The 27,571-nt window shown below is 41.2% G+C and overlaps 1 protein-coding gene and 1 long non-coding RNA gene across 6 annotated transcripts in view; one reads left to right on the forward strand and one right to left on the reverse strand.

Annotated features, from left to right (window-relative positions):
* TNFRSF11B (TNF receptor superfamily member 11b) overlaps positions 1 to 1,934 on the forward strand; it is a 29,658-nt gene extending 27,724 nt beyond the window's left edge. The window contains exon 5 of the mRNA XM_046023329.1: positions 715 to 1,934. Within this exon, the coding sequence (XP_045879285.1) occupies positions 715 to 1,103 (389 nt within the window). The 3' untranslated portion in view covers positions 1,104 to 1,934. The remainder of the gene's footprint in view (positions 1 to 714) is intronic.
* LOC123953259 overlaps positions 1 to 27,571 on the reverse strand; it is a 271,167-nt gene that overhangs the window by 1,260 nt on the left and 242,336 nt on the right. For 4 of the 5 annotated variants that reach the window (XR_006820856.1, XR_006820851.1, XR_006820855.1 and 1 more), the window contains 2 exons: positions 17,146 to 17,260; positions 770 to 887 (listed from right to left, as the gene is read on the reverse strand). This is a non-coding gene — a long non-coding RNA (uncharacterized LOC123953259). Of the gene's footprint in view, positions 1 to 769; positions 888 to 17,145; positions 17,261 to 17,386; positions 17,458 to 20,263; positions 20,367 to 27,571 lie in introns of all 5 variants that reach the window. The other variant, XR_006820854.1, reaches the window with a different exon arrangement.

Below are 27,571 nucleotides of genomic sequence, written 5' to 3' on the forward strand. Positions count from 1 at the left end.
GGCCAAACTCTCTATTTTATAAATAAGGACATTTCTGCCCAAAAAGATAAACTGACTTGCCTTAGGGCTCACAGACAGTAAATGACTCGTGTCATTAATGGAAATGTTAGATACCCCCTCTTACGTTTATGTCCCAGCTCATTACTGGAATATTCTCTAGGCCATATGAATCCTACCATTGTTTGTCCTCATTCCGTTGGGTTTTTCAGATCTCCTCCTCCTCCTCCACAGTAATTCTCTGGCCCTAATTAGTAAAGACCATTTGTCACACCTAACTCTTCAAATGGATTGTATATCAGATATCCACTAATGAAAGTTCATATTATAAAATGGCTAAGTCGAATACTTTATTTCTATTTATCTGAAATGTTACGGTTTTAATTTTTCCAATTTTTCTTAGAAAACTGAGAGTGATGTGTCTATAGTTTTCTACTGTTCATTTCCAAAATTAGGGCTTTTCACAAAGCTCTGTTGGATGCCTAGAATACATAAAGCATTTTACCCTTTCTAACATGCAATAATATTCAACTCAGTTCTCACAAATACCTAGCATCCCTCAGTCTCCCCCTCCCTATAAAAAGGAAGGAGAAGATTATCCTTAAAATAAATTTATGAAATTCTGGGAGAACCTCCTTCTGCCTCACGGTCATTTTGTGGTGGTGGCTTTAGAATATACATTATGTGACTGTCTCTTCGGGCTTTTGCTTGATGCAGATATCGACCTGTGTGAAAACAGCGTACAGCGGCACATTGGACACGCAAACCTCACCTTCGAGCAGCTCCGAAGTTTGATGGAAAGCTTGCCGGGGAAGAAAGTCACAGCAGAAGACATCGAGAAGACGTTGAAGGCATGCAAATCAAGCGAGCAGATTCTGAAGCTGCTCAGCCTGTGGAGAATAAAAAATGGTGACCAAGACACCCTGAAGGCCTTAATGCATGCACTGAAGCACTTGAAAACATACCACTTCCCCAAAGCTGTCACTCAGAGCCTGAGGAAGACCATCAGGTTCCTTCATAGCTTCACCATGTACAGATTATATCAGAAGCTGTTTTTAGAAATGATAGGGAACCAGGTCCAATCAGTCAAAATAAGCTGCTTATAACCGGAAATGGCCACTGGGCTATTTCCTCACAATGGACCAGATCCAATGAATGAGTAAACTGTTTCTCAGGCACTTGAGGGGGATGCAGTGATTTCTTTCTCATCACCAAGGACTAGATTTGGCCACAAGGCGCAAAAAGAAACAATGGTGTGGAGAAAGAACGAACATCTCCCCTAAAAGTTCAATAAACTCCAAATAGTTTATCCAACTGATAGATCTGGTCTCGTTATCTACTGACTATATTTTCTCTTATTACTGCTCACAGTAATTCAACTGGAAATAAGAAACGAGATCCATTGTGCCTTACTAAATATGGGAATGTCTAACTTAAATAGCTTTGAGATTTCAGCTGTGCTAGAGGCTTTTATTAGAAAGCCATATTTTTTTTTCTGTAAGAGTTACTAATATATCTGTAACACTATTACAGTATTTCTATTTATATTCATTCAGATATAAGGTTTGTACATATTATCGTCCTAAAGGGAAATCGTGTAAGACAATTTTAGAAAGAAAAATATATATTCTGTTTATTATTATGACAAACAAATGAGAGATAAAATATATTTTTTAACGGAAAGTTTATAGCATTTCTTAATAGGTACTGCCATTCTTCCTGTGTGGAGTGTTTTTGTGATATACTTTTACCTGTATAAGCTGTAATATCATTTTATAGAAAATGCATTATTTAGTCAATTGTTTAATGTTGGAAAGTGTATGAAATATAAGTTATCTGAATATTAGATGCTCTGAGAAATTGAATGTACTTTATTTAAAAGATTTTATGTTTTTACTATCTAAACAACATCATTAAAGTTTTCAAGTTATTTTTCATTGCTTTTCCTCTTGCCTTTATTTGAAAGGGATGTTAATGGGTCTCAGCTTCCACAATTTTCCCTGTTCTTTTATCATTGGGCCACCTGAAAAGTGTTAAAAATGCAGATTCCTGGACCAATTTATTGAGAAACTGAAGAGGAAGGCAGAAACTTGCATTCTTAATAAATTCCAAAGTAATTCTTACTACATTGAAATTAGAGAATTTCTGAAGTCAACCTTAGTATATAGGTTGTACAAACCAGTTACAACTACATGGCTAACATCGAGAGACCAAACTAGAGGGGTTTTTTTTGTTGTTTTGGGGGGGGGTTTGGTTGCAAGTAATGGAAACTGACACTATTTAGTTTAAGAAACTAATTGGAAGGGTGGGGTATTGGGTTTAATGATGAAGCTCCCCAAAAATATCTTCACATCATAGCCTCTGAATGTTACCTTATTTAGAAAAAGGGTCTTTGTAGATATAATTAAGGATGTTGAGATAAGGCCATTGGATTTAGGGCCCACCAACGGCACGTGTCTTTATAAGAGACACACAAAGGGGAAAGACAGAGAAGATGTGCAGACAGAGGCAGAGATGGAAGTTGATGAAGCCATAAGCCGAGGAACCCAAGGAAGACAACAAGTTCTCCCCCAGAGCCTCTGCAGGGAATACAGCTTGGATTTCCGGCCTCCAGAGCTATGACAGAATTTGTGTTTTTATTAATGTTTATTCATGGAAGAATTAATGTTTTCATCCACTCAGTGTGGTGATTTGCCACAACAATTACAGAAAACTGATACAGATTGTATCCAAGCCTCAGAAAGAAGAGAATTAAAATAACTGTGGGCCCCTTGGCGGCCAAATTTCCTACACTTTCTCCTCACGCTTTCATTCCTGTACCTTTCAGTTCCAAATTTACACTCCTGGGATGGAGACTCTGGTTGTCCTAGATTGGGACAGGTGTAAGGACATGGCCCATGCGGGTCTGTCTTTTTCAGCTGTAATTCCCAAAAGGGGGTTGTCATTGTGAACAGGGTCTCTACCCCCCCATCATGGGGTAGGCAACAAAGGTAAGACCACGACATAGAGTATAACGTTGGTGTCGATCAACCCTACCTGTGCGAAAACACATCAGTTATGGATACACTGACAGAAGGGCAGCTCTGGTTAAATACCACACAAACTCCTAATTATGGGGAAACTAAAAGCTAAGGTGAAGTCAAGAGGCTCAAACCCAGAGAATCAGAATCCCAACCTGGCAATACCTGAAGTGAAAAAAAGAAATTGTGGGAACTAAGGGCTAAGGGTATAGGGAGCAGAACAGGAGTTGACAAGAAGCCTTTTCTCCTTCAGAGGCTCCTGTTCTTCTACCAAAGTTCCTCTTTACAGAAAACAAAATGGCCTCCTCACACCAACTAGGCTGGAGAAACATTAGAAAACATCTGGAAGTTAATGGCATCCAGTGTAAATCACTGAGATGCCAATTTCACTGGCTTCCCTGGTTGCTACTTTAGGTTCACTCTGCCTCAATCTTCTCCTCCAAGGGAAATAGGGCATGTGACTTTACGTCCACTCCTCTTTTTAAAAAAACTTTTAATTTTAAAACAACTTTAGGGGGTGCCTGGGTGGCTCAGTGGGTTCAGCCTCTGCCTTCAGCTCAGGTCATGATCTCAGGGTCCTGGGAATTAGCCCCGCATTGGGCTCTCTGCTCAGTGGGGAGCCTGCTTTCCCCTCTCCCTGCCGCTCTGCCTACTTGTGATCTCTGTTTGTCAAATAAATAAACAAAATCTTAAAAACAAACAAACAACACTTTAGATTTACAGAATCATTAAAAAGACAGTGGAAAGTACCCCTAGTGAGCTCTTCTGTAAAGTGTGACTCAATTTCAGTCTTTCTGATGTTTTTTCATGAATAGACTGACATTAAGGGTCTGGGGGAAGAGTATCATGTATGTTATGGCCCTTCTCACATCATATCTGGGGCCAGTGATATCAGCATGATTATTGGTGACATTAACCTTTGTAACTAAGTTAATGTCTACACAAGATGTGAAATACCGAAGCCCAACCCCCACCGGCCTTCCTTACTTATGGTCCTCCTGTTGTTCCAACATGATTTCTTAAAAAGACTAGCGTTTCTCCCTTTAATTGCTTTTGCATCTTTGCTAAAAATAAATTGATTATATTTGTGTGGGTCTATTTCTGGATTCTCTCTTCTGTTCATTTATCTGTAAATCTGCACTTCCACCAATACCATACTGTCTTAATTACTTCCACTTTATAGTAAAGCTGAAAATTATTTCTGATGATTACTCTGTCACATAGGAGTATATTGGCTTTTTCTTGCCTTTTTGTATGTCTCATAATTTTTTTGTTAAAAGCCAAATGCGGGAACCTGGGTGGCTCAGTGGGTTAAAGCCTCTGCCTTTGGCTCAGGTCATGATCCCAGGGTCCTGGGATCGAGCCCCACATCTGGCTTTCTGCTCAGCAGGGAGCCCGCTTCCTCCTCTCTCTCTGCCTGCCTCTCTGCCTACTTGTGATCTCTGTCTGTCAAATGAATAAATAAAATCTTAAAAAAAAAAAAAAGCCAAATGCATTGAGTAGGTCAGTAGAGACAGGTAAATAGTTTATATACCTGGATATGGTCATGACTTTTCTTCTGCTAGAATTGTAATGGAAGGATTTGCATTAATCCAATTAGTTACTCACTAATTCCGCCAACTTCTTTTTCCCTTTCCTCCTTCCTTTCTTCCTTCCTTTCCTATCCTCCCTCCCTTCTTTCCTTCCTTCCTTTTCTTTCTTTCTTTCTTTTTTTTTTTTTAAAGATTTATTCATTTATTTGACAGAGAGAGATCACAAGTAGGCAGAGAGGCAGGCAGAGACAGAGAGGGAAAGCAGACTCCCTGCTGAGCAGAGAGCCTGATGCAGGGCTTGATCCCAGGACCCCAAGATCATGACCAGAACCGAAGACAGAGGCCTTAACCCACTGAACCAGCCAGGTGCCCCTCCTTTTCTTTCTTTCTCTCTCCCCTTCTTTCTTTCTTTCTCTCTCTCCCCTTTTCCCTTCCTTTCCCCTTCCCTCCCCTCCTCTCCTGCTCTCTCCTCTACTCTTCTCTCTTCTTTACTTTTCTTTTTGCAATAGTTATACTCAGTGCATCAGAGATTTCAAATTCCTATAGAAAGCTTGTTTTAGGGTGGTGGAGCAATGCCTATCTGAGTTTTAGATCTTCCCCTTGAGCTACTCCTCAAAAGCTTCTGTCTACACATTCTTGTTCCTTTCCCATCCCTTGCCCAACAGCATTTTGCTGTTACTTGTCACTTGAACTCTGCCAGTTGTGGGTTCAGCACTTAATCTTGACCCTTGCCCCAAGAACAGACTTTTCCCAACTTCTGTTCCCTTTCCTCAGCTGTAATGAGTGCTCACCAATGTTCTAGAATCAGTGGCTTTTCCTTTTCCCCTGCTACATTAATGTTTTTATTCTTCTGGGTAAGGGGTCTTACTCCCACTATAGGACTACTGCCCCTCCCTCCAAGATCCTACAGTTCTTTCTGGTCTATTCTGTGAGTACTCAATAGACTTCATGGAGAAAGAACCTGCAAAAGCATTGGAGGAGATCATCAAGTGGACACAATCACTGGTTGACCTGAGAGCTGGACAGAGACGATCAGAGGCTCCTCACCTAGTCTCCTGTCCTTGGAACATAAGTTCTTCCCACCATTCCCACAGTGGGAGCCATTTCTAGGATGCAGCTCCAAGACAACAATGTGTTATTGGGAACTTATGAACTCAACACATGACAGTAACCCGCTACGGTCCCCTAAGCTTTAAGAATCTGGCAGGCAGGTGCAGAGATCTACTCATCTTGCAGCTGACCAAGATAAGCCTTGTATGTAATTCCCTTGCATATTAAGATTGCTGCCTACCACCTAGAGTGGTCTGTGTCTTTCTTTAGTCTCCCCTTGCCCTCTGTATATGGGACTAATTTCAGATTTTATCTGAGAAGCTGCCAAGGTTGCGAAGCAACAGAAAGGGTGCAAACTCCTCCAGTGTGTGCAGCACCCAGTTCCACACTATTCTACTGGACCACCCACAGCCTTCACCAACTTGCCGGCTACCCTGCCTGAGCTCTTATTTGTGTCCAATTGCATCCACCCAAGTTAGCACATACCTGCAGGTCCTCTCACTGGAATCACAATCTCTTTTTAGATTTTGGGCCAGTTATTTGTTCTGTGTCAGGTCTCTAATGAGTGTTTGCTTGTTTGTTTTAAATTTAGACTTTTTAAAAGAGTTTTGGGTTCACAGAAGAATTGAGGGGAAGGTACAGAGATTTCCCACACACTTTCTGCCCCTGCACATGCGTCGCCTCCTTTACTCTCAACATCCCTACCACAGCTGTGCATTTGTTACCTCTGACGAACCTACACAAACACAACATTATCACCCAAAGTCTACAGTCACATAGGGTTCAATCTTGGTACTACACACCCAATCAGGTTTTTTTTTCCCCCTTTTATAAAGTCATGAAGGTGAAAGGTGAATTTAGTTTGGTTTTGTCATAAGTTGGAGAACATCACCAAATCCAATTCTTTGCATTCTTCCTAGGAGGAAGTTAGAACCTGGTCAATTCTGTTGTTTCAAAACTTGATGTGAAAGACTAGATGGCAGTTAAAACTATCTTCATGATCCAGACCCACTGTGTCCTCTTGTTCATCCAGAATCTTACACAAGGTATGAAGTATTTTTGATGGATTCGTTTTATGGACGGAAGAATACAGACCAAGAAATCATTTTGAAATCCTTATGTTAGACCAGTCATATGAAATATTCCAAGAAGTTTTTACTTATTAACCATGATTATTCCATTCTACCTTTTTTGTTAGGCATCTTATTCAATAGACTACTTTCAGTATTTTAGGCATATATTGAAAATCTAATTTGTTCCACTGAAAATAATACTTTTGAGTGCCAAATTTTAGTACTAAATACAGTACACTTTATATCCAGCTCTAAACAAGAGATATAGTGGCAAACTATCATTACTCCCAGGAGCATAGTCTTGGGTTGTTCTAGTTTGCTATTTGTGAAACTACCCCTGTCAAACACAAATGTGTTTATGTTCAGGTATAGAAATAGGTGTGAGAGAAAGGGAGAGCTCTGAGAACAGGAAACTCTATGTTCTTTGCCAATGCAGAGACCGACAGTCCTGGAGTAGCTCCTTTTCAAAACGCTTAACACCTTTGGAGATGTTTCCTAAACTGATGACCAAACTCAGTTTTGAGGGACATACTTTTATTATTCTCTTCTCTTGATCAAAGTTCAAGATCAATTGGCTTCTATCCGTTCAATTAGTGTAATTATGACTGTTGATATTGGATATAACTATATGCTCTAATTCTTTGACTTTCTTGCTATTATTTTCTAAATTTCTCTCTCCTCAAATCTAGGAAACTATAAAACAGGGATTTAACACTAATAATAACAAGTAGAAATTACCTCTGCAACTGAGTTTAAAATACATCTGTCCTAAAGATGGCTAGAATCCATTTGGAGAGACAGGATGTACACACGGCCGAGTAATCGCTAATACCGGACAGTCTATACTTAGTACCAATCGAATTGCATAAACATGGTACATTCGTCAACTGTCATCTCTGAAGCCAGGGCAGGCCAAGAAGCAATAACTTCGGCTAGGTCTTGTAGGCCCATCTAGGCCGAGAGAATGAGGTGGGATGTAGATACAAGGAATTGTATTGGAAAAGCCATGAAGGCAAAAACGTACATAACATGTTGAGGAAGCATTGCCTAGACTGATGTAGTTTATACAAAAATTTAGAATACTATAAAATAAGCTCGATGAAGTTTATTAGTAACACCCTGTGAGTTGTGAAACTAACTGCTTTATCCACCTAGAACTCTTCAGTTTAGTCTGGTAATTACCTCCTTCTTTTAGGTAACTGCTCTCTCCCACCCCACCCCAACTCAACCACCTTGTTCTAATGGGGCTTGGCAATAACAGCTTCTCTTTCTGTGTACCCAGCTCTCCCTTTCGCTACCCCCAAGGCATTCAGTGATAGATTTTCCTTAGGATGTGTGCATTTGGAATCACTTAAAGAAAAATTTTTTACATCCAATGAAAATCTATAAAAGTTTGAGCCTGGGGCACCTGGGTGGCTCAGTGGGTTAAGCCTCTGCCTTTGGCTCAGGTCATGGTCCCAGGGTCTCTGCTCAGCAGGGAGCCTACTTCCCTTCCTCTCTCTGCCTGCCTCTCGGCTGACTACTTGTGATCTCTGTCAAATAAATAAATAAAATCTCTAAAAAAAATAGTTTTAGCCTAAAGTTGTCAAAGGCTACAGAGAAAGGGAAGTATCAGAGAGAATAAGGAGGAAGAGACAAACAAAGAATCCTGATGATGTTCAGGCCCCAGGTTCTAGCAACTTCTTTTCTTCCTGTCGTTTTGTTTTGTGAACCATTGACTCCCCCTTCTCCTCCAAGCCAATTTCTGTAAGAGAGAGTAAATAAGAGGTCTTTGGATGTCAGACAAAGGTGTTTGGATTTGAGGAACTAATTGTGATGATTGTGAGGTTCTAGCCATCTGAGAATCTTTAATTTTATAATATTTTCCTATGAACACAACAGGAACCACTGAAGTTTTAAGAAAGGTATTGATGTCTGCAAAGTAGAATTTCAAGATTATTCTGGCAGGAGTGTATAGAATGGATTGGAGCTGAAATAGGTTAGAGATTATTAAACCAGAAGAGCTGACAACTAGAATAGTTCAGCCATGAGGCAAATGGTTGAGGTAAATATGCAGCTCCGACTGCAGGTGGGCCCAGAGTGGAAAGGAAAGGTCACAGTAAAGAACCGTTAATCTTTCCAGGAGAGTCATCAGAGAAGGAGCACCATCACTGGGCATTTGGTTATGACTAATGGATTGAGATTCCTGTCTTTTTCCAAATATTTAATACAAAATAAGTCTCCCATTTCCTTGGGTTTTCTTGAGTCTTTTCCCAGGGAAATCCACCTCATCTTCTGAGACACAAAAGCTTAAGTCATATTTCCACAAAAATCCTTCTAACTAAAACAAAGACATCTTCCAAATTGACATTTCAATAGCAATTTTGGTTTTTCATGACTCACTGACTTCAGGCAAGAGGAGGTAAACAGGACAGATCATGCATAAAACCTGTGTCGTTCTCATGGAATCATAGGGTCCTGAGAGACAACATGAGGTCATCTGTTCATCTCTCCTGCCTTCTTGGTTAAGCCATTCCTAAACTAACCTGGAGAGTGATGACCTCGGATTCAAGCATTTTTAAAGTGTCTCATTGCTATAGTGATGCCCCCAACACACACACATACACACACACACACGAGCATTCATGCATACATGTACACACAAGCAAAGCACACATGTGAACACACAACATGTACATGCACACATATGCACACACATGCATACTTGTGTACACACACACACACAGCCAACAGAACCCAATTTCAGGACTTAATAGCTCTCACTCTGTCATTGAGATTGGGTAAAAATGGTTTCTTTAATAGAAACTCCTACTTTCCTGGAGTTTTTGAGCAGGTGGCCTTTGTAGATTGTTCCAACCTAGTGTTTACCAACCTAGTGTTTACCAAACTTACCTAATCACAAGTATCACTTGGGATTGTTTGTTCAAACTGTACATTCCCTAGAATCCTCTCTAGGTCAGGACTTGGTGCTAGAATTCTTATTGGGCAACTTTGGGAAATATTATTATATCTAATCCTTGAGGACCAAATGAGGCTGCATTAAATATTGCACAGCTGCTATCAGAACTCAGAGCTTCTCAGTCCTATCAAGAGTCCTGTTTAACTTTGTGCTTCTCTTAACAAAGATGGGAAGCCCCCAGCTTTCTCTCTTGGAGTGCATTTAATCCCACTGCACGTGTACCAGTCATTGCATTTAGCACCTGACAGTTTAACTGTCTCCCTTGATGCTGATGTTATGCTAATAATATCAACAGCAATAATAATCATCACTATAATTTATTAAATGGTTTCCTGTTAGATCTGGGTCCATTTAGGTTCTTAGAAAACAATGTTGTATGAAGGCAAAACCTAGGAAATCACTGATTCCTCTGATGTGCCATTGTTTCTACATTGACCCTGGTACTCACAGTAAAGGCCATTTATAGAGAACTTGCATGGAACAAAGCCCTACCCTTAAGACCATTACAGACATCATCTCATTAAATCCCGAACAACCTGGTTATCAAATCATCATCATTTTCCTAAAAGCCAGCAGCCTTCAGCTTCTTTCCCCTGACATCCACCATTCTTTTATCTGGGACCTCTATTATTATACAGTGCTTGGACTGGATGTAATATCTGCCTGATCTAGTCACAGCTGTCTCGAGACTTATACTTCCTTCCAATGATCTATCCCAGTTATACCTCTGGATTTAAGCTGGAGATACCCACCATCACTCCTGGGAAAGAAAGACAGCAAGAGTCAAGAAGACGGGGTGGGGGGGGTGGGGGGATAAACCCACAATTTTGAAAAACAGAAATCCTCTAGCCAGGAATCCAACAGTAATGGTTTTGCATGGAAAACTCCATCTGTTTTTTGTGGGATCTGGATCACATTTTTCCCTCCAGCCACGAGAACATGCCACTCAAAAGGACCTGCCTTGGATGGTGACAAGATGTACTCTGCCATTAAGCACTCGTGGCAAGGAACGCATCCAGGATTTGCTTACTAAGAGGGGATGGCAAAAGAAGTAAGCTTTGCTAATGCCTCCAGAATAAATTTCTGTTTAAACCCAAACCATGGAGTTGAGACTGGGTATTAAAAAAAAACTTAAAGCCAACAGACCGGCACTTGGGTGTAGCTGGCACAGTCTCTTTTCCGAATTATTTGAAAATATGCTCCGTTGACTAAGCCACATTTAAAGAATAGGGAATGTCATAACAAAGTTTCTAGAAAAAAATAAATGTGATAGGGTCTGGGAATAAAAGAAAAATAAGAGCAGATTCTACCTCAGAAATAAGGAGCCATCTTTCCCACACAGGTTAATAAGCCTTCCCAAAAGGAAAAAAGGATTAGGGGTGAGACACACCTAATTTTAAATCCCATCTCTTCTCCTGAATAGTGTGATTGCTTTGGGGCTCAGCCTTCCTGTCTGCACAATTGATACAATAAAACCTCAGAAGCTTATCTGGTCATCCCACCTAAGTTTCTATCCCAGTACCTGGCGTAATAAACAAGTTATTTTTTTTTTAAATGTATTCTTCGCAAGTGATGAATTCACATGAGGGATGACACCCAACCATTTTGTGGGATCACCAGAGGGAAATGAAAAACAGCGTTCCTCTAGGAAAGTCTGCTGGTTATTTGGTGCAGAAATGTAACCACTTTGCCACAAAATGGAAGAGAGGCAAGTCAGGAGGAGTCTGTTGAGGGGACAAGGAGGCATCCACAGGCCTGGCTTTCATTCTGGGCCCCAGATATGCTGGGTCTCCCTAGGCAAGTGACTGAAGCTTAAATGTGCCCACGGTAATGGCACCATTCAGAGCATAGACACTGGGCACCTGAGGCCAAGATGGGTTTTAACACATGTGGCAGCAAGCTGTTCTGTCATCGTAGTGACAGCAGATACAGGCATTGAATGGGTGTCCTCCCTTCCCCAGAGCAGACATTGTGAATTTTTCAATTATGGCAAGACCCTCTTTAAGACGAAACTCTCTCACAGCCACTGACGTTGAGAGGTTGAGTCAGCATATCCCCCCAAGGTCACATAGTTCACTGCGTGTTCACTGAAGCCACATCAATCACTTTGACTTCTTCTTGATGAACGGGATAAAAGAAAATCTTGCTCAGAAAGAACCATTCCTATTGGAAAAAATCTTAAAGGACAGCTGGAAATTACAGTCACTGAACACCTGTCATGTGCCAAGATCTTAGATTTTTATGTTCATTCTCTTAACAGCTGTACAAATTAGGTCTTAATATTTCCATTTTAAAGATAAAGGGCTATGGCCCAAAGAGAACACGTTACATGCCCACCATTTCATTGCAAGCGAGTAACAGAAACTCCATTTTGTCTTTTAGACCCCCATATTTCATTCTATCCCGCAGGCACAAAGCCATTGGAGAGGTCAGAATGATCAATGAAGAATCACGATGTGAGTACTTTAATGTTGTATTAAATGTTCTCAGCATTCACTTTTGGCTTTAGTATTAAGGGGAAACACATATGTTGTTTCTACCCCAGGTGGGTGAACAGAAATCCAATTCCGACACAGCCTCCTAGGTTAAGGGCAAAGTCCTCCACAAGACTATCTCCACTTCAGAGATGGCCACCAGCCACAAATCTCAGGACCATTCAGGCCATGGACGCTTCTGGAAGACTGACTACAAAAAATCATGTCCCCAGATTTGATGACTTGCTGGAATGACTCAGAATTCAGGAAAGCACCATATTTATGATTATATTTTTTTATAAGGGATACTCCTGGGGTTAAGATCTGGGAGGGTCCCAGATATGGAGCTTCTGGGCCCTTTCCTGGGTGAATCAGATGGATCACCCTCCCAGCACAGTAATGAGATGTTTACCAACCAGAAAGCTCCACTGTTTGGAGTTTTTACTGGGGTTTCATTACATGACCATGACTGATTAAACTCAATTTCCACCCATCCTCCATGCTACAGATGCCAAGATAGCTTAAAGTCCCAATTCTCTCATCAACTTGGTTGTCTTTCTTTGACCAGCCCTGACACTAAAAGTATCCAGGGGCCTGCCTTGCACCATTTTATTAGCACAAAAATTATATTCTTTATCACTTGGGATTGTCCAAGGATTAGAGTCTCCCTCCCAAGAACAAAGGCCAATCAAATTCTTTATTATGCAGCATTGCTCTATTCCATCCCACTCCCCAAATTTGTTCTGTTTTTCTAGCACCTTCAATTTTGTCAGGGGCACTGCCAACCACTCTTTCAGCCTGCCACAGCTGAAAACCTGGAGCTGTCTTTGACTCTGTCTTTCCTTTGCCCTTCTCAAGTAGCATGATTTCCCTTGGGTTGATTTTCCTCTCCAGGTTTCCTGGATTCTTCCTCTCCTCTCAACTTCTACTACCACTCTACCACTGCCATTCAGATTCAAACTCTCAGGAGCCTAAGTTGTTGTGGAACTTCCTGACTCATCTGTCTGCTCCTACCTTCATTTACTTCAATCCTTCACACAACTATCAGATCAATCTTCCTTAAACATCCAAGTAACTAGAGGTGATTTGTTCCTCTAAGTAGCTTGAATGAGAAACTGTTTTCTCTGTGGTATAAGATCCCCTGTGCATTATGCTTCCTTGCCTTTTGCTCAAAGCGGAGATCAGAAAAACCACTATTGTCTTAAGGAAAAGTACACAGTATGGTAAGTGGAATGAGCACTGATTCTAGAGTCAAAAGGTTTGGGTTTGAATCCTGGCTCAAGTGCGGCTATAGATGTGAGGTGTACAGTACATAGAGAACTAGACATGGAAAATCGAGTCTGCGGCTAAATGGGTATTTTTCACCCTCACCACACGTTTCTCCAAACCCTCCCTTTTTAAGGCACTATGTTAATTTTTTATTGCTGCTGAAACAAATTACCACAAACAGGGGGTTAAACAATATGGGTTAATTTTCTTATAATTTTGGAGGTCAGAAGCCCAGAATGAGTTTCACTAGACTAAATGCAAAATATTGGCAAGGCTGTTTTCATCCTAGATGCTCTGGGGTAGCACTTGTTTCCTTATCTTTTCCAGCTAGAGGCCACCTGCATTCCTTAAGTCTGTTCTCCATCTTCAAAGCCAGCTAAATTGGGCCAAGTTTTCTCATGCTACCATCTCTCTGGTTCTCCTTCCTCTGCCTGTTTCTTCCACAGTTAAGGACCCAAGTGATTACCCTGGGTCCACCTGAATATTGCAGGCCAACTCCCCATTTTAACATCAGCTAATTAACAACCTTAATATATCCATACGCTTACTTCCCCTTTGTCATATAAAGTAACATATTCAGAGGTCTTTGAGATTAGGAGATGGGCATCTTTCGGAAGGGGAGGGCATTATTCCATCTCATGCCAAGTTCAGGGGAAGTATTACCTAGGAGGCTTATCTGGAGAGCTCTCATTTGTATCTCTTTCTTTCCTCTAATTCAGTAGTTTTCAATTTTGTCACCTGTAACACCAAAAAATACTGATGTCTGTGTCCCATTCTTGAGACTGGTGGGTTTAATTGGTCTAAGGTGTGACCTGAGTGAAAGATGTTTTTGCAAAGCTCTCCCAGTGTTTCTAATATGCAGCCAAGGTTGAAAACCAGTGCTCTAGCAAATGTCTGTTTTCATCTAATCTGTCAATGTAGAGAGGAGGTATCCCATGATAATTAAAAGGAAGACTGCAAAATGCCTGTATTCAAACCTATTAGCTCCACTTCTAACACTTCTAATGAGTAGTGAAACCTTGAGCTCTGTAAGTCATCCTTTGGTGCCGCATTTCTTCATTTGTAAACTGGGAGGAATACGAAGGCCACCTAACTTTGTCGAGAAGGTTGAATGACATAATGTATATTAAAGTGTTTAGGGTAGCACATGCCTTATCTTGGAAACTCACCTAGAAGCTCTGCCTGGGCATAACCAACTGCTCTTTCTGTGGTTCTCAAAAAATACTTGTTATTTGATGGATAGAAAACAAGCAAGTGTGTCCAAACCACATAGTTGCAGGTCTTTGAGCCATAAATCTTCTTGAAGTTTATTTTTAGAATAGTTTTGTCATATCTTTACTCTCCAAATATCTTCAACCAATGTAAGCTGAATGCACATTAGAACCTCTTCAAAGGTATTTGAAGTATCAGGCCCAGGGTTCAGCTCCCCACTCCTCCCTGAGATCTTAACTCAACTGAAGCCCAGGCATCGGTATCTTTTAGCCCTTTGGGTAATTGTAATACAGAGCAAGGGATTCGAATCTTGGACCTGGACTGGATATCTAGATATCTACAACTGTTGCACTCTGAATACATCTAACAAAGGTAATGACTTACCCCTGGAATGCCATGGTGAGTCTACTGATTGGGAAAAAGGGTAGTAAAAGGGAAGTAGGGAAGGGAAGTAATTTAAAAAGAGGAAGGGAGGCAATGAGGAAGAGAGGGAGAGAGAAAGACCAGAAACAGAGAAAGCAAGGAAAAAGAAAGAGGGTCAAGTACACCTAAAAGTTATCTCTTGATGACTTCTTGGTACTCAGGCTATGTGTTAACTGTGCTCTTCCACTCCAACGAGGCCCTAAGGAGAGACGGGTATCCATGAAAAGAATCTCATTGGAGTGGAGAGTCTATGTCCTTCCCACAGTACGTACTCAAAATGTGTTTCCGCAAACCCGAATCCAACAGCTGCACAGATTTGTTCTGTGGCCACTAGGTAGGTAGTACTGAAAGTTGTGTAAAAAAAGACCAAGCTGAAAGTTTGAGGCTATTCCTTAAACAACTCCAGAGAAGAAATTCCTTGCTCATCCTCGGCAGTACACAGGTCACTATGGGGACCGCAAGGAACGTGAGTCAGAGGAGATAATTACTCAGGAAGGTTGCCCAATCCCCTAACATCCGGTGATGCCGAGAGACTCTTAGTAACCACAAGGTGACTCCCAGGCAGGTGGCCAGAGCACAAAGAAGGTTCCTATCTGCAAAAGGATCTATAGCAAAAACCATATCATAGCTTGAATGTACATATCTCCTATAATGTAGAAAATTCTTCCCCACTTAGGATCTTACCTGATTCCCACCCACCCACCCCCACCCCAGGGTTGAGGGGGAAGAGAAAAAACCTTTGTGAGATACATGGGTTAAAATGATCCCCACACTGGAGATGAAGACTCAAGTCTTGGCAGTGAGTGACTGATAGAGATAACCCTATCTCCTTTCTGGATGCTCCTTTCCTTAAGAAAAGCATAATTAATCATGACATAGATGATTACAAATAAACTATAAGTATTTAAAACAACCACTTGTCAAGGTGCTGAAAATCAGCACTGGTGGGGCCCTAGGGAGCCTCCCTCTGAGAAGGAAAGGTGAGCCTGGGGAGGTGTTTTGGTATGAAATAGCAGTACATTCCACCGGGAAATGGAAATTAAATATAAAAGTATATTTTACCAGCAAAAGATAATATAGATAATGCACACAGATCTTTCTGGAGTGAACATGAAATCTAGTTTACCAAATGTCACCGTGTTATAGGTCAGATATTTTCTTAATACTAGCTACTGATTATTAAATATCTAAATAGCAGAATAAGACCAGATTCTTGACATTCATTAACAATCCAGTCCGAACAACTACCCTATATTATAGGTCATTCATACAAGATGATTCTCCATTCGTGTACAAGGAGACTGAGGCCCACCAGGCCAGGGCACCACAGCTGGAGGGTGGCAGGGCCATGATTCAGACCCAGGTCTCTCTGACTCCCAGCTCATGCTTTTTCCGCTGCTCTATGCCATCTCGTCTAAGCCCATAATTAAGCAAAATAATATACTCTTCACAAATGAAAAGATCTCATGTACAAAAGTGACGAGACGACTTTTGGTTGATGGGCTTCCAAATATGCAGCAGATCCTTTTTCTGGAAACCGCATTTGGCATAAGGGGGCCTCAAGTCCAGACAGTTTTTCATGACGTAACTCAAGGTCTCCGTGAATGTTAGCCTTGAGTCTGAAATAGCTCCGAGCCCTCCCATCCTGGCGTCTTCCCTACAACGCCCCCTAATCCCCCCAGCCAAGCTCAGACAGCCCACGGGACTTGCAGGTGGGTGAGCGACAGTGCTGGTGGGGTTGGAAACAAGGTACACCGTGATCTCCTTCATCCCAGTAACTCTTTCCAATGCTCTCACTCTCTCTTGGAGCTTATTCTCGGCTCTGTAGGCCTTCATGTTTGTTTGTTTTGCTTTCAGGCTTAAAAAGAACTCTTAGCAGGAGTTCAAGACTTTTATAAAATTAATCCGCCGTCACTTAGAGCCATCCAGAGGGCTGCCAGAAGAGAATGACCCTCTGTGAGATCGTGTCTGAGACCGGATTTTGAGTGTGATCTGGTTTTGCCTAAAACTCATTTTCCTGGTGTTTCTCTGTATCTCCATTCCCATCTACCTTGTCTTCATCAAAGAGAATCTCCCCCCAAGTCCTAAAGTCAGCCGACTGTACCCCACAGTTCTCATCGCACCCAGCAGGCTCACCTGTGAGTCCCAGTGATTCTGCTGCTCTCGTTCCTCAGCAGGTCGCTGTCTCCCAGTCTTCCTTGGCCCTGTGCCTTGTCTTCCTTGAGACACTTTTCCTACCAGGGTTTAGTTTCTGTCAAAATGGAAGCAATAAAAAATAGTGAAAAGAGGCTTTGGAATGAAAGTCCGAAGAACTTTCTGGGTTTACTTACCCCTTCCCTCACTCAACTGACGATGTAACCAGGGCCTAGTCACCTACCTGTTGGAAACCCCTTTTCTCATACATAAAGCAGAGATCACAGTAATAGGTGTCCTACTTGTCTCACAGACCTATAGAAAGGATCAGAAGAGAGAGGAAACCAAAAAAAAAGAACGCAGTAAAATGTGAGGGAAGCATTAATTTTATTCACTGCCACTCCTGTGCCTAGAGACGATGTCGCAGAGCTCCCTTTGACAGAGGGGAGGCAGGACTGGAAGTGAATTATCCTACATGTTGTCATGTGATGGAGTAAGGTACAGAGTGTCAAGAGGGCCTGGAGGAGGGATCCTGGCTGATGTCTGGAATAGGGGATGCAGCCAGGTTCCGGGAAGAATTCACAGAGGAAGTCAGATTTGAGGCAAGCCATGATGGCCAAGAAAACCAAGAAACAAAGAGCATGTCAGGGGAAAAGACCAGCATATATGAAGAGCTGCTCATGCTAACATAAATTTTGTCACCTAAGTGTCAGGGAAGGCACAATGGCTTTAAGTAGAAAGTGAAATAACAAGAAGCATGTTTAAGAAAGATCATTTTAGAGGCAGTAGGGCAAGGAAAACAAGAGAAAAAATAGTTTTTGTTGCTATTATTATTATTGTTGTTGTTATTATAAGAGATGAGCTCTGATGTGAGTCTAAATAGAGATTAAGTATGAGTTGAGTCAAGAGTTCAATTATCCTCTGCATGAAGGAAAGAGAATGAACCATGGAGGAAGACTGAGAAGGGGGAAGAGGCATTGGCTTTTGTTCCAGGGTAAGGTGACACCCCTTCCAGGGTAAGGCTCTCTTTCTAGGGAGAGGAGATTCCTACTGTCAGTAACCTCAAGAAGGAGTTGATGCTGAAAAACAAAATGGAGCCCAGGATGACAAAACTCATCTCTGAGCCTGGACTCAAAGGAGTCTAGGTAAGTTCAAAGACATTCTTTTGCAGGACAAATGTCTTCTGACATAGAAATGTAGCTCTGGAGGCCTGCCAGGAGGCCCCCGAGGGGGACTCCAAGAAAATGCTCTTGGGTCTCTTATGCCTAAGTGTCTCTACACCAAATAGCCGTTGTATTTCCCCCTGATTTAACACTCTTCTCTTATCCCAGAGCCATCAGCCATGTCATGAAACTAATTGGTCTCAGCTGTGTTGAAAAAAGGGCGAAGCTAGCCCAGGCTGGAACCACTGTGATAGAGAAAAACAGTGAAGAGAATGGTCAATGTTTATTGAGCCAGGAATAGAGTTAGGAGCTTAGGCGGATTACCTTATTATCTCAACAATCTTGAGATGAGAGAACTGCAGTTAACCTCATTTTATAGGTAACAAATCTAAGGTTTAGAGTGGTTACAGAACGTGCCCAAATTGCACAGCTGATATGCAGCATTCTGTCTCCAAAGATAATTCCGCTTGCTCCTACCCTGGACCATCTCCCAGCTTTGGTCCAAGAGAGCAACGGAGTGGAAACCAAGGAGGCTGGCAGAGTCATGGGGAGCCGTCCGAGACAGAGCAGCTGTAATGGGTCCGTGGCTGAAAGATGTCAGAGGCGGCACCAATGCACACCACACTGGGATGGTCGGAGATGTGGCCTGGGGCTTCTCTGAGAGCCAGAAGAAAGGTCAAGGAAACTCAAAATGAAGACTAAAACCCTGCTCATAGTGATGAGTGGCACTAAGTTGCTGGACTGCAGCCTACCCAGTGTGGCCATGAGTATTGTTTTCACCAAGCAGAAAAGAGGAAAATATCAAGAAATTACAAAGGGGCCTATAATCAAATTTCAGACTTGAAAATTCCTGAGAAAAACACCATTCTACATAGACCTAAACAAATGACACGCTGATAGCACGCTGTTTTTAGAGCCCTCTGACTTCATCTGCTGTTCTATTATCAACTTCACTGTTACTAATGGATTTTCTTTGGAACTCAATGCTAGCAGGGCAAGGAAGAAGCTGGCCACAGCACCAGAAGCTTCTTTAAAGGCAAATAACACCACTCTCTACCCATGGGGCCTCCGAGACATGTGGTTGCCTTCCAAACCAGTCCCCAGGGAGCTGTCTGGAGTCTTAGTTCTTCACTTCCATAATCCCTGTAGAATGTTCTCCAGTTCACAGATGGTCCCACCCCTGGAACTCTTCCAAATAGAGCAGCCACATCTCAAGATCCCTACCGTTCAAAATGCAGAAATCTAAATCAGCAGCAGCATCTGGAAGCTTGTTCGAAATGCAGGATCTCAGGCCCCACCCAAGACAGAAGAAACCAGAATCCTTGTTTAACAAGATCCCCAGGCCATCTGCATGCATGCTGCGTTAAGAAGCACGGCATAAGATCGCCTGGGATCTCTAAATACCAGGTACCACATGGGATGTAATATCTGTATTACAACATGAACTTGAGTATGGGTTTGTGCCGCTCAAATAATTAACGAAGCCCTTCATTATTGACATCTCAACATGTGTCCCTCTCTTTTGTTCTGCTAAGCACTGTTGGTGATATCGAATTAAAAAAAAAAAAGTCAAGATATGATCCCTGTTGACAGCAAGCTTACAATTCTGTTGGAGAAAGAAAATACATACATGCTCAGAATGACCTTTCAGAAGAGGGAACATGACTCTGTCACTGCTCTGCCTAAAATAACCAGGATTTGCCAATCCCAACGGGCTGAAGTCCATACTGCAGCAGAGCATCAGAAGCCTTTCCGAAATCTGGAGCACATCTTCCTCCCCAACCTCATCCATGACTACTGCCTTTCCCCCAGTGATCTGCCCCAGGCACACTGACCCTGAAGGTCCTAGAATGTGCAGACCTTGCTCCCATCTCCACCCGATGCCCTTGCAGCATGACCTTGCCCCTTTGTGCCCTTCCCCCTTCCTAAGATGGCGCCATTGAATTCTGTAGGCTTACCACAGAACGCTTTCCTTTGGCTTCAGATGTGAGGGGATTGCTGCCCTGCTCACACATTCCCATTGCAGGTTCTGATTTTTTGACTGTCTTCTAGGTATAAGGTCTGGTTGAGAGAAATAAAAATGATCTATGAAACAGCCATAAATCAGTGATGCAATCCATCACATCACCGTCTCCACCTTGAACACACCTAGAGCCTCGTCCCCACCACACAAGTGCCCTAATCCTTTTCCCTCAGACTTTCCTGCAGATCATCTGACCTCCTGGCTAAGCCCTGTGGGAGCTAGAGACTCCGTTCTAGACCTGGGATATCCTTCCACACCTCTTTCATTAGGGAGACTCCTGCTCATCCTTTATATCTCGTCTCAAATGCACCATTACTTAGGAAGCTTCCCCCACTTCCCCGAAGTATGTTGGTCCTTCTCATCTCAGTTCCAATATCACTTTGCATCTGAGAACTTATCTGGTCCATTGTGTATCTTTTCTTGCAAAAGATATCTTTGTCTCTCCCACCTGACTCAGTCTTTCTGGGACACAGACTTATCTTCTAAGGCATGAATAAGACTGGCTGTGTATTCTCAGTGTTCTGCAAATGTCTGGAACAAAACAGACCAGAGCTTCCCAACCCCAGCTAATTAATCATCAGAATCAACCACGTATCACTTAAAAATTCCTATGTCTGTGCTTCGTCCCAAAACATTCTGTTTCTGTAAGTCTAAGATAGGGTTCAGTCATCTCTGTTTTTCAAATGCTCCCCAGATAATTCCGAAGTGCAACCAAGATTTAGAAACACTGCAGGAGGCCCTTTATAAGGGCCTTGTTAGTGATGGAATTATCCATCATCTGCTGCTGGGCATGACCCACTGTTTTTCTAGATAAACCTAAGGTACCTTGATTGCACTGCCTCGATCCTTGGCGGCTAGATACACACCTTGTACCTCTATCTCCTGACATCACTGCAATGATAGTAAGCAGGGTAAGTACTTACCTGCTCAGTTGTTGGGTGTGGTTCTCTATGTATAGTAAGAGGCAGAGAAGAATATGGCGGGTGTGTAATTGCTGTAGGATAATGGCAGACCTTTCAGTCACACCTCGTCTTCCCTGTCCGATGTTCCCGAGATATCATGCCCATCCCTCTACAACATCATCCTCAACCTTCCTGGTGTGAGCATATCTATGCTTAAACTAGACTGCCCCTGCTAGACTCCCTGAAGGAAGGGCTATTCTCTTGGGTGCTATCATCTCAACTCCTATCCCAGGGCCTGTCACATAGTAAGTGCTCAGTAAAGGTTTGATGATCCCTGACTCTCCATGCAGACTGAATGTCTGAATAAATAAATGAGTGAATGAGAGTGAAATGAGAGGAGTTGGATAGATGGAAAGGAGGAGGAAGAGCATTCCTACAGGAGTGGGGATTCAGAATCAAGGAGTTCATGAGCCTAGGGAGGAGAATGAGATTGGTACATGCATAAGACAGCTAGGTAAGAGTTTCTGAGTATAGCTTTTCCTCTTTGGAGAAAGTTAGAGGCCTTTGTGGTTCCTTCCCATGGGATTCTAACAGTGGACTGCTGTACTATGCAGGAGAGAGGTGTCCTGGGAGTCAAGAGAGTTATTCCTAACTCCCATTGAATTTCTATGTCGCTATCAATAGAGGGAAGAAAGAAAATGAAAGGGAATATTTACTTAGTATCTGCTTTGTGCCCGGTGCTTCGCATATGCTGTCTCCCTGGTATTACTGTCACCTTTCCCCTGACAGAAATGAAAATAAAAGAGTTTAAATGACTCTGACAACTTGTTTCTTTCCCTGGAGACTTTGCTGCTTCCATTCACTTAAGCCATCTGGGCCTCCGTTTCTGTAACTTGAAAATGAATGGATTGTGTTAGATTACATCACAGGTCTTTTTGGTTCTAAAATCAGTGGGTTTACCTTGGCTGTGGGGTTTCTCAACCTTGAGGCAACTTCCTTTGAAGCCTGCCTATTACTTAATATCACACCATTTAATAATTGCTTACTAAATGCAAGAATTGAGTTGACGCACTTGTGAGGCTCTGGGAGATAAAGACAGTATAACATTTTGCTCCAGTTCAAAAAGATTTGCTCACCATCCCTGAACAAATTGGGCACATTCTTATTTCGTTTTTGCCCGTAATTGCTCTCCACTTATAAAAATTCTACTCCCTTTCAAGTCTAAGTTGATCCCCCTCTTCCAAGAAGGCTTCTCTGGCTGCCAGTGAACCAGGCAACATGGGAAGGAGGATGGGATTATTGCAGTTGATTGATCAATGGCGTCAGTCACATCTAACCCTTGGGCATAATCAGGGCATGGATGATGGGAGGCAACCTCAGGGTCCAAGACTTTTCCTCAAGGGGATTTAAAGAAAGAAGAGTCCAAAATTGCTCTTCCCTAGAATCTCTGGGCTTTAAAGGACCCCATTATCACCTTAGAAATAAAGTGACTATATCTAGTTAAAAAATCTCTATCACCTCTAGCTTTCGTGATTCTTCACACACTTTTCACAACCAACCTCTGCCATCACATACCATTAAATCTGCACGCACCCAGCTCCCTCACAGGGAAGATGTCCCTCTGCTTGGGGTAGCGGTGGAAAATCACTGAAGAGGACTGACTTTATGCATTACATCTCTGCCTGAGGAATCCTGAAGAGGTCAGGTCACTCTCCATGCAAGCAGAATCACCTGCCTGATGGAAACATTTCTTCTTTTGAATATACCTTTGTTCACCCTTAGTAAAACAAGCTGGAATTAGCATTACATAGCCACAACCAACAAAACAGAAGTGCTTACTCCCGAGTATACACACGTATTATGGGCTCTGACATGCAACTCAGATGACTAGGGGATATGTTAAATATCCTGGCTCACCGTGCTATATGAATCCTAGTAAATGACTGGTCCAGGGAGCTTCAAAATCAGACAATGATTTTTTTTGTCCTTTGAAAGTTATCATTTAACATTTGCTCACTTTCGTGTCCCTGATACATAGCACAGGGACAAAACGAGTCATTCGGTAAATATTTGTTGACTCAATCCAACAATCAATGAATTCATCTCGATTTCTTTTATTTTTCTCTCCCCTAATATGACTCTGAAAATGTGTCATCAATATAATAAACACATTAATTTAATACTGGAAAACCTGAGTCACATAATGGAAGAAACCTGTGTCCCCAGGGCTTTGCTAATGTTTCTGCAGTTATACTTGTAATTCATCTGTTTTTACATGCCTCTCTCCTCCACTGGACATGTGTTTTTTAAGGGAGGTGACTGTCTTACTCATCTCTGTATCATCAACATTTATTACAGTGCTCAGCTCATAATAAGTTTAGTAGTTGTTTATTAAATGAGTGAGTAAATATATTTCTAAAATGATTGCTGTGCCTACATTGACTTCCTGGCCCCTCCTTGTCCCTCTCCTACTTTTGATTTGTTTTGTTTTGTTTTGGTTTTTAGAATTCTCAGCTACTTCTCTGTTGTATTTAGACAAGCAGCTTGGAAAATTGAAAGTAAATCTTTCTTACAAAATGTAGAAACTCCTGATAGCAACAATTTTTAAATGTCTTCTAAATCACAAAATCATAATGCTGGAAGAAACATCACAAATCCTTCAAACATAAATAATATATTGAGAAACCTACATAGCAATAAGGTGAAATTGGTATGTCTATTTGATAAAGAATATGTATGATATATTAAAAATGAATATTAGAGAAAACATGTGAACAATCAACACACAGGAGAAATTATAAAACGCAAGGGATAAGTATATAGAAAATCTTTCGCACAGATATTGGTAGGAAGTATGGGGGGTGGTTCGAAGAGTTCTCGTGTTCTGTTCATAGGATACAGAATGGGTCTGCTGCTCTGGCGTTACTGACTTTATATGCATATAACCCAAGATCCTCAGTGAATACCCCAAAGGAATTCTCACATAACATCAGAGCAACTAAGAGACTTTGGCAGGGAGTCAGAGGCAATCTGAGCATCCATCAATTGGAACACGAATAGATAAAATATGATGCACACGTCCCAGGGAATTTAGTAAGGCAGTACAGGCTACAAATCATATTTTCACATAGCAACAGTGCTTACTGAGACACGTGACTCAAGACCATTTATGTCAATGACGAATATATGCACGCAAAGTGAAAGGTGTTTTGCAATAACCTATACAACCCAAAACAAAGCGATTCACTTTAAATACATGATGATGGTAACCTATAGTGGGAAGGGGTTTGGGATATGGATGAATAATGATAATGGTGGTAACTGGGAATAAATAATTTTAAAAAATTTATATATTATTATATATACTTTATACACACACACATATATAATAAAAATAAAAATAAAAATAAAAATAAAAATAGGCAGTCCATACGGCCCACATACAGAAATGTTCCATGAACTAAGCAATATGATCAACTCCAGCCCAGCTCTGGAGGTCCAAAAGAAAAAATTAAGTGAAAAGAAGAAAAAAATGCTAAAACTTGTTAGAAACAGAATTAATGTAAACTAAAACCATAGGGTAACTTTCTCACTTATGAATTTAATAAGAAATGTATTTTACTTGGACCAATAGCCCCATTTTTGTCATTTACCCAGGATAAATAATGATCAGCACTGCTATTTAACTTTAATTCTGTATGTATAATCCAATAGAGTTAAGCAAAAGAAAAAATTAAAGGTATGAAAATTTAAAAAGTAATATTTATTATTTTACTCTATATTTGAAAAACCAAAGAGAATCAACCAAAAAAGTTTTTTTTTTTTTAATTTTTTTTTTTGGTTATTTTTTTATATCACAAAGAATAAGCAAATTTGCTAAAAAGACAAGGCACACATTTCAAATCTTCCAATTAGTAGCTCTTCAGGTAGAATCAAAACTAGTTTGTAGGTATAAAGAAAAAAGTCTCCAACCACAATGGGACAGAAACAAAAAGAAACTTACCATTAGTGTTTAAGATCTATAGAAAGAAAATATTTAGGTGAACAGCCTTGAGCAATGGAAAGGGCCACCTGAATGAATACCTACGTCCCTCCACCCCCTCCCCCAGGAGACCCACTTCAAAATATCCAGAGGCTCCAACTCATCAATGGGCTACTTACAACTAGGCACAGTTCCCAGTAAAGGCAGGATTCCATATGTCACCACACCTCTTCACCTTCCCCCTTTAAAAACAGCCCCACCCACCTCCTCAGGGCAGACAGCTTTTCCACTGCTGTCCTACCCACTGCCCCCTTGGGGTGTATTCAATAAACTTTTATCTCTTTGGTTCTGCCTTGGGTGAATTTTTTCCCCACCCTTACCACAAGTTCTACTCAATTGTTACCCCACATTTGGGGGCCCCATCCAATCGAGAGACACCCCATTTAGGCACCACAGCAACTGTAAGATTCTTCTGAGAGACAAAACAAAGGCTTGAGCAAATGACAAGCCACACCATGATCCTGGATGGAAAGAACTGATTTCAAGTCTTTCGAAATCACCCTGTGAGTGTAGTTTCATTTTACTAAACATACCAACAGGTTTATTTGGGAAACAAAGAGCAAATTCCAAAGACAATACAAAAGAATAAATAAGGATATTCAGGGCAATTCTAAAAAGGAAAAATATTGAGGCGGGACAACCTATAATAGATCTTAACATATTGTATAAAGCCAAATAATTTGCAGAGTATATCATAGGTAGATGAATAGAAAGGTGAATAGAAACAGAAGACAATTCAAAAAATGGTCCCAGATGTATACAGGGATTAAGTATATGATAAAGGTGGCATTGCAAATCAGTAAGGAACAAAAGATTATTCAATAAATGGTACAAAATAACTAGATGGCCACTGAAAGAAAAGTCTAGCTGGATCAATAATTTAAAAATGAAACCACGAAAGTGCAAGAAAACATTATAGTGATTTTTGACACATAATCTCTAAGTGGCAAAGGTCTTCCTAAACATGACATAAAAACCAGAAGTAATGAGGGGTGCCTGGGTGGCTCATGGGTTAAGCCTCTGCCTTCAGTTCAGATCATGATCTCAGGATCCGGGGATCGAGCCCCACATCAAGCTCTCTGCTCAGCAGGGAGCCTGGTTCACCCTCTCTCTGTCTGCCTTTCTGTGATCTCTCTCTCTCTGTCAAATAAATAAATAAACAAAATCTTAAAAAAAAACAGAAGTAATGAAACAACAACAACAAAAAGTGAAAATTTGACTATAAAAATTTGGACATAGCAAAATCTACAGGAACCAAAGTCAGAATTCTCAAGGGCAAAATGAGGAAAAGATCTGTAATTTATATTATAGAAAACAAGGACCAATATCCCTGATATATAAAAAACTCCCATAAACATTTAAAAAAAGATCAACAATCCAATAGAAAAATTAAAGGGGTATTTAGAGAAAAAATAATAGCCCTTACACATATATAATTATGTTCAAACTTTTTAGAAGATAAATGCAAATAAAAATTATGGTGAGATACCATTCCTCCCTTCCCCAACATTATTAGGAAGTACTTTAAGCATTTGTTGTTAATACATAGGTTGTCAAGAATATAGGGAAACAGACATTTTCCTACACTGCTGGTAAGAATGTAAAGTGGTAGCACCTCTAGGAAGAAAAATTCATCAGTAGCTATCAAAATTACAATTGCAAATATTTTTGACACAGAAATACCACATCTACATATTCCTTCTGCAAATATACTTGCACAAGTATATTTGCTGCTACCTTATTTGTAAGAGCAAAGATTGCAAACTATTGTTTCCAGCCTTCCACTGAAAATGTTTTCTCTTTTTTTATTGCCTTGGGCATAGTAACAATGTTGAGTTTCAAGTTAGTTTCTGAATTCCTGGGAACCCTGTGGATCTGTGTTTATTTCCTTTTGTTTCTACTAATTTTTCTTCAGGTGGTCACGGCTCCTTAAGTGCCTGTCGTTTGGTGGGTTGGTTTGGGTGGCTGAGACTTTCTGTCTGTAAAATTCTTTCTAAAAATAATGTGACGCCTATTGTGGTTACTTTCCACAGAGATGTACCTTTGTTTCTACCAAGCGTTGTTAGCAATCTTGAATCATCTCAATCTGATTTCAGGAATTAAAAGGTGATAATCAATCCCTGTGAGGGTTTGCCATTTGGGATTCATTCATTCTTTGGGTTTATCCCTTTGGAGTCCCAGCCCAAAGTTGAGGGGTCACCTTGGAGTGTCCATGACTCCTTAGGGACCCATGAGGTTGTCACAAAGTCCTCAGCATCGTTCTCAGCCAGGTCTAAAACACCCTTCCTCAGAGGTTGGG

This window comes from Meles meles, chromosome 1 (genome assembly GCF_922984935.1).
Source record: "Meles meles chromosome 1, mMelMel3.1 paternal haplotype, whole genome shotgun sequence".
Lineage (NCBI taxonomy): Eukaryota > Metazoa > Chordata > Mammalia > Carnivora > Mustelidae > Meles > Meles meles.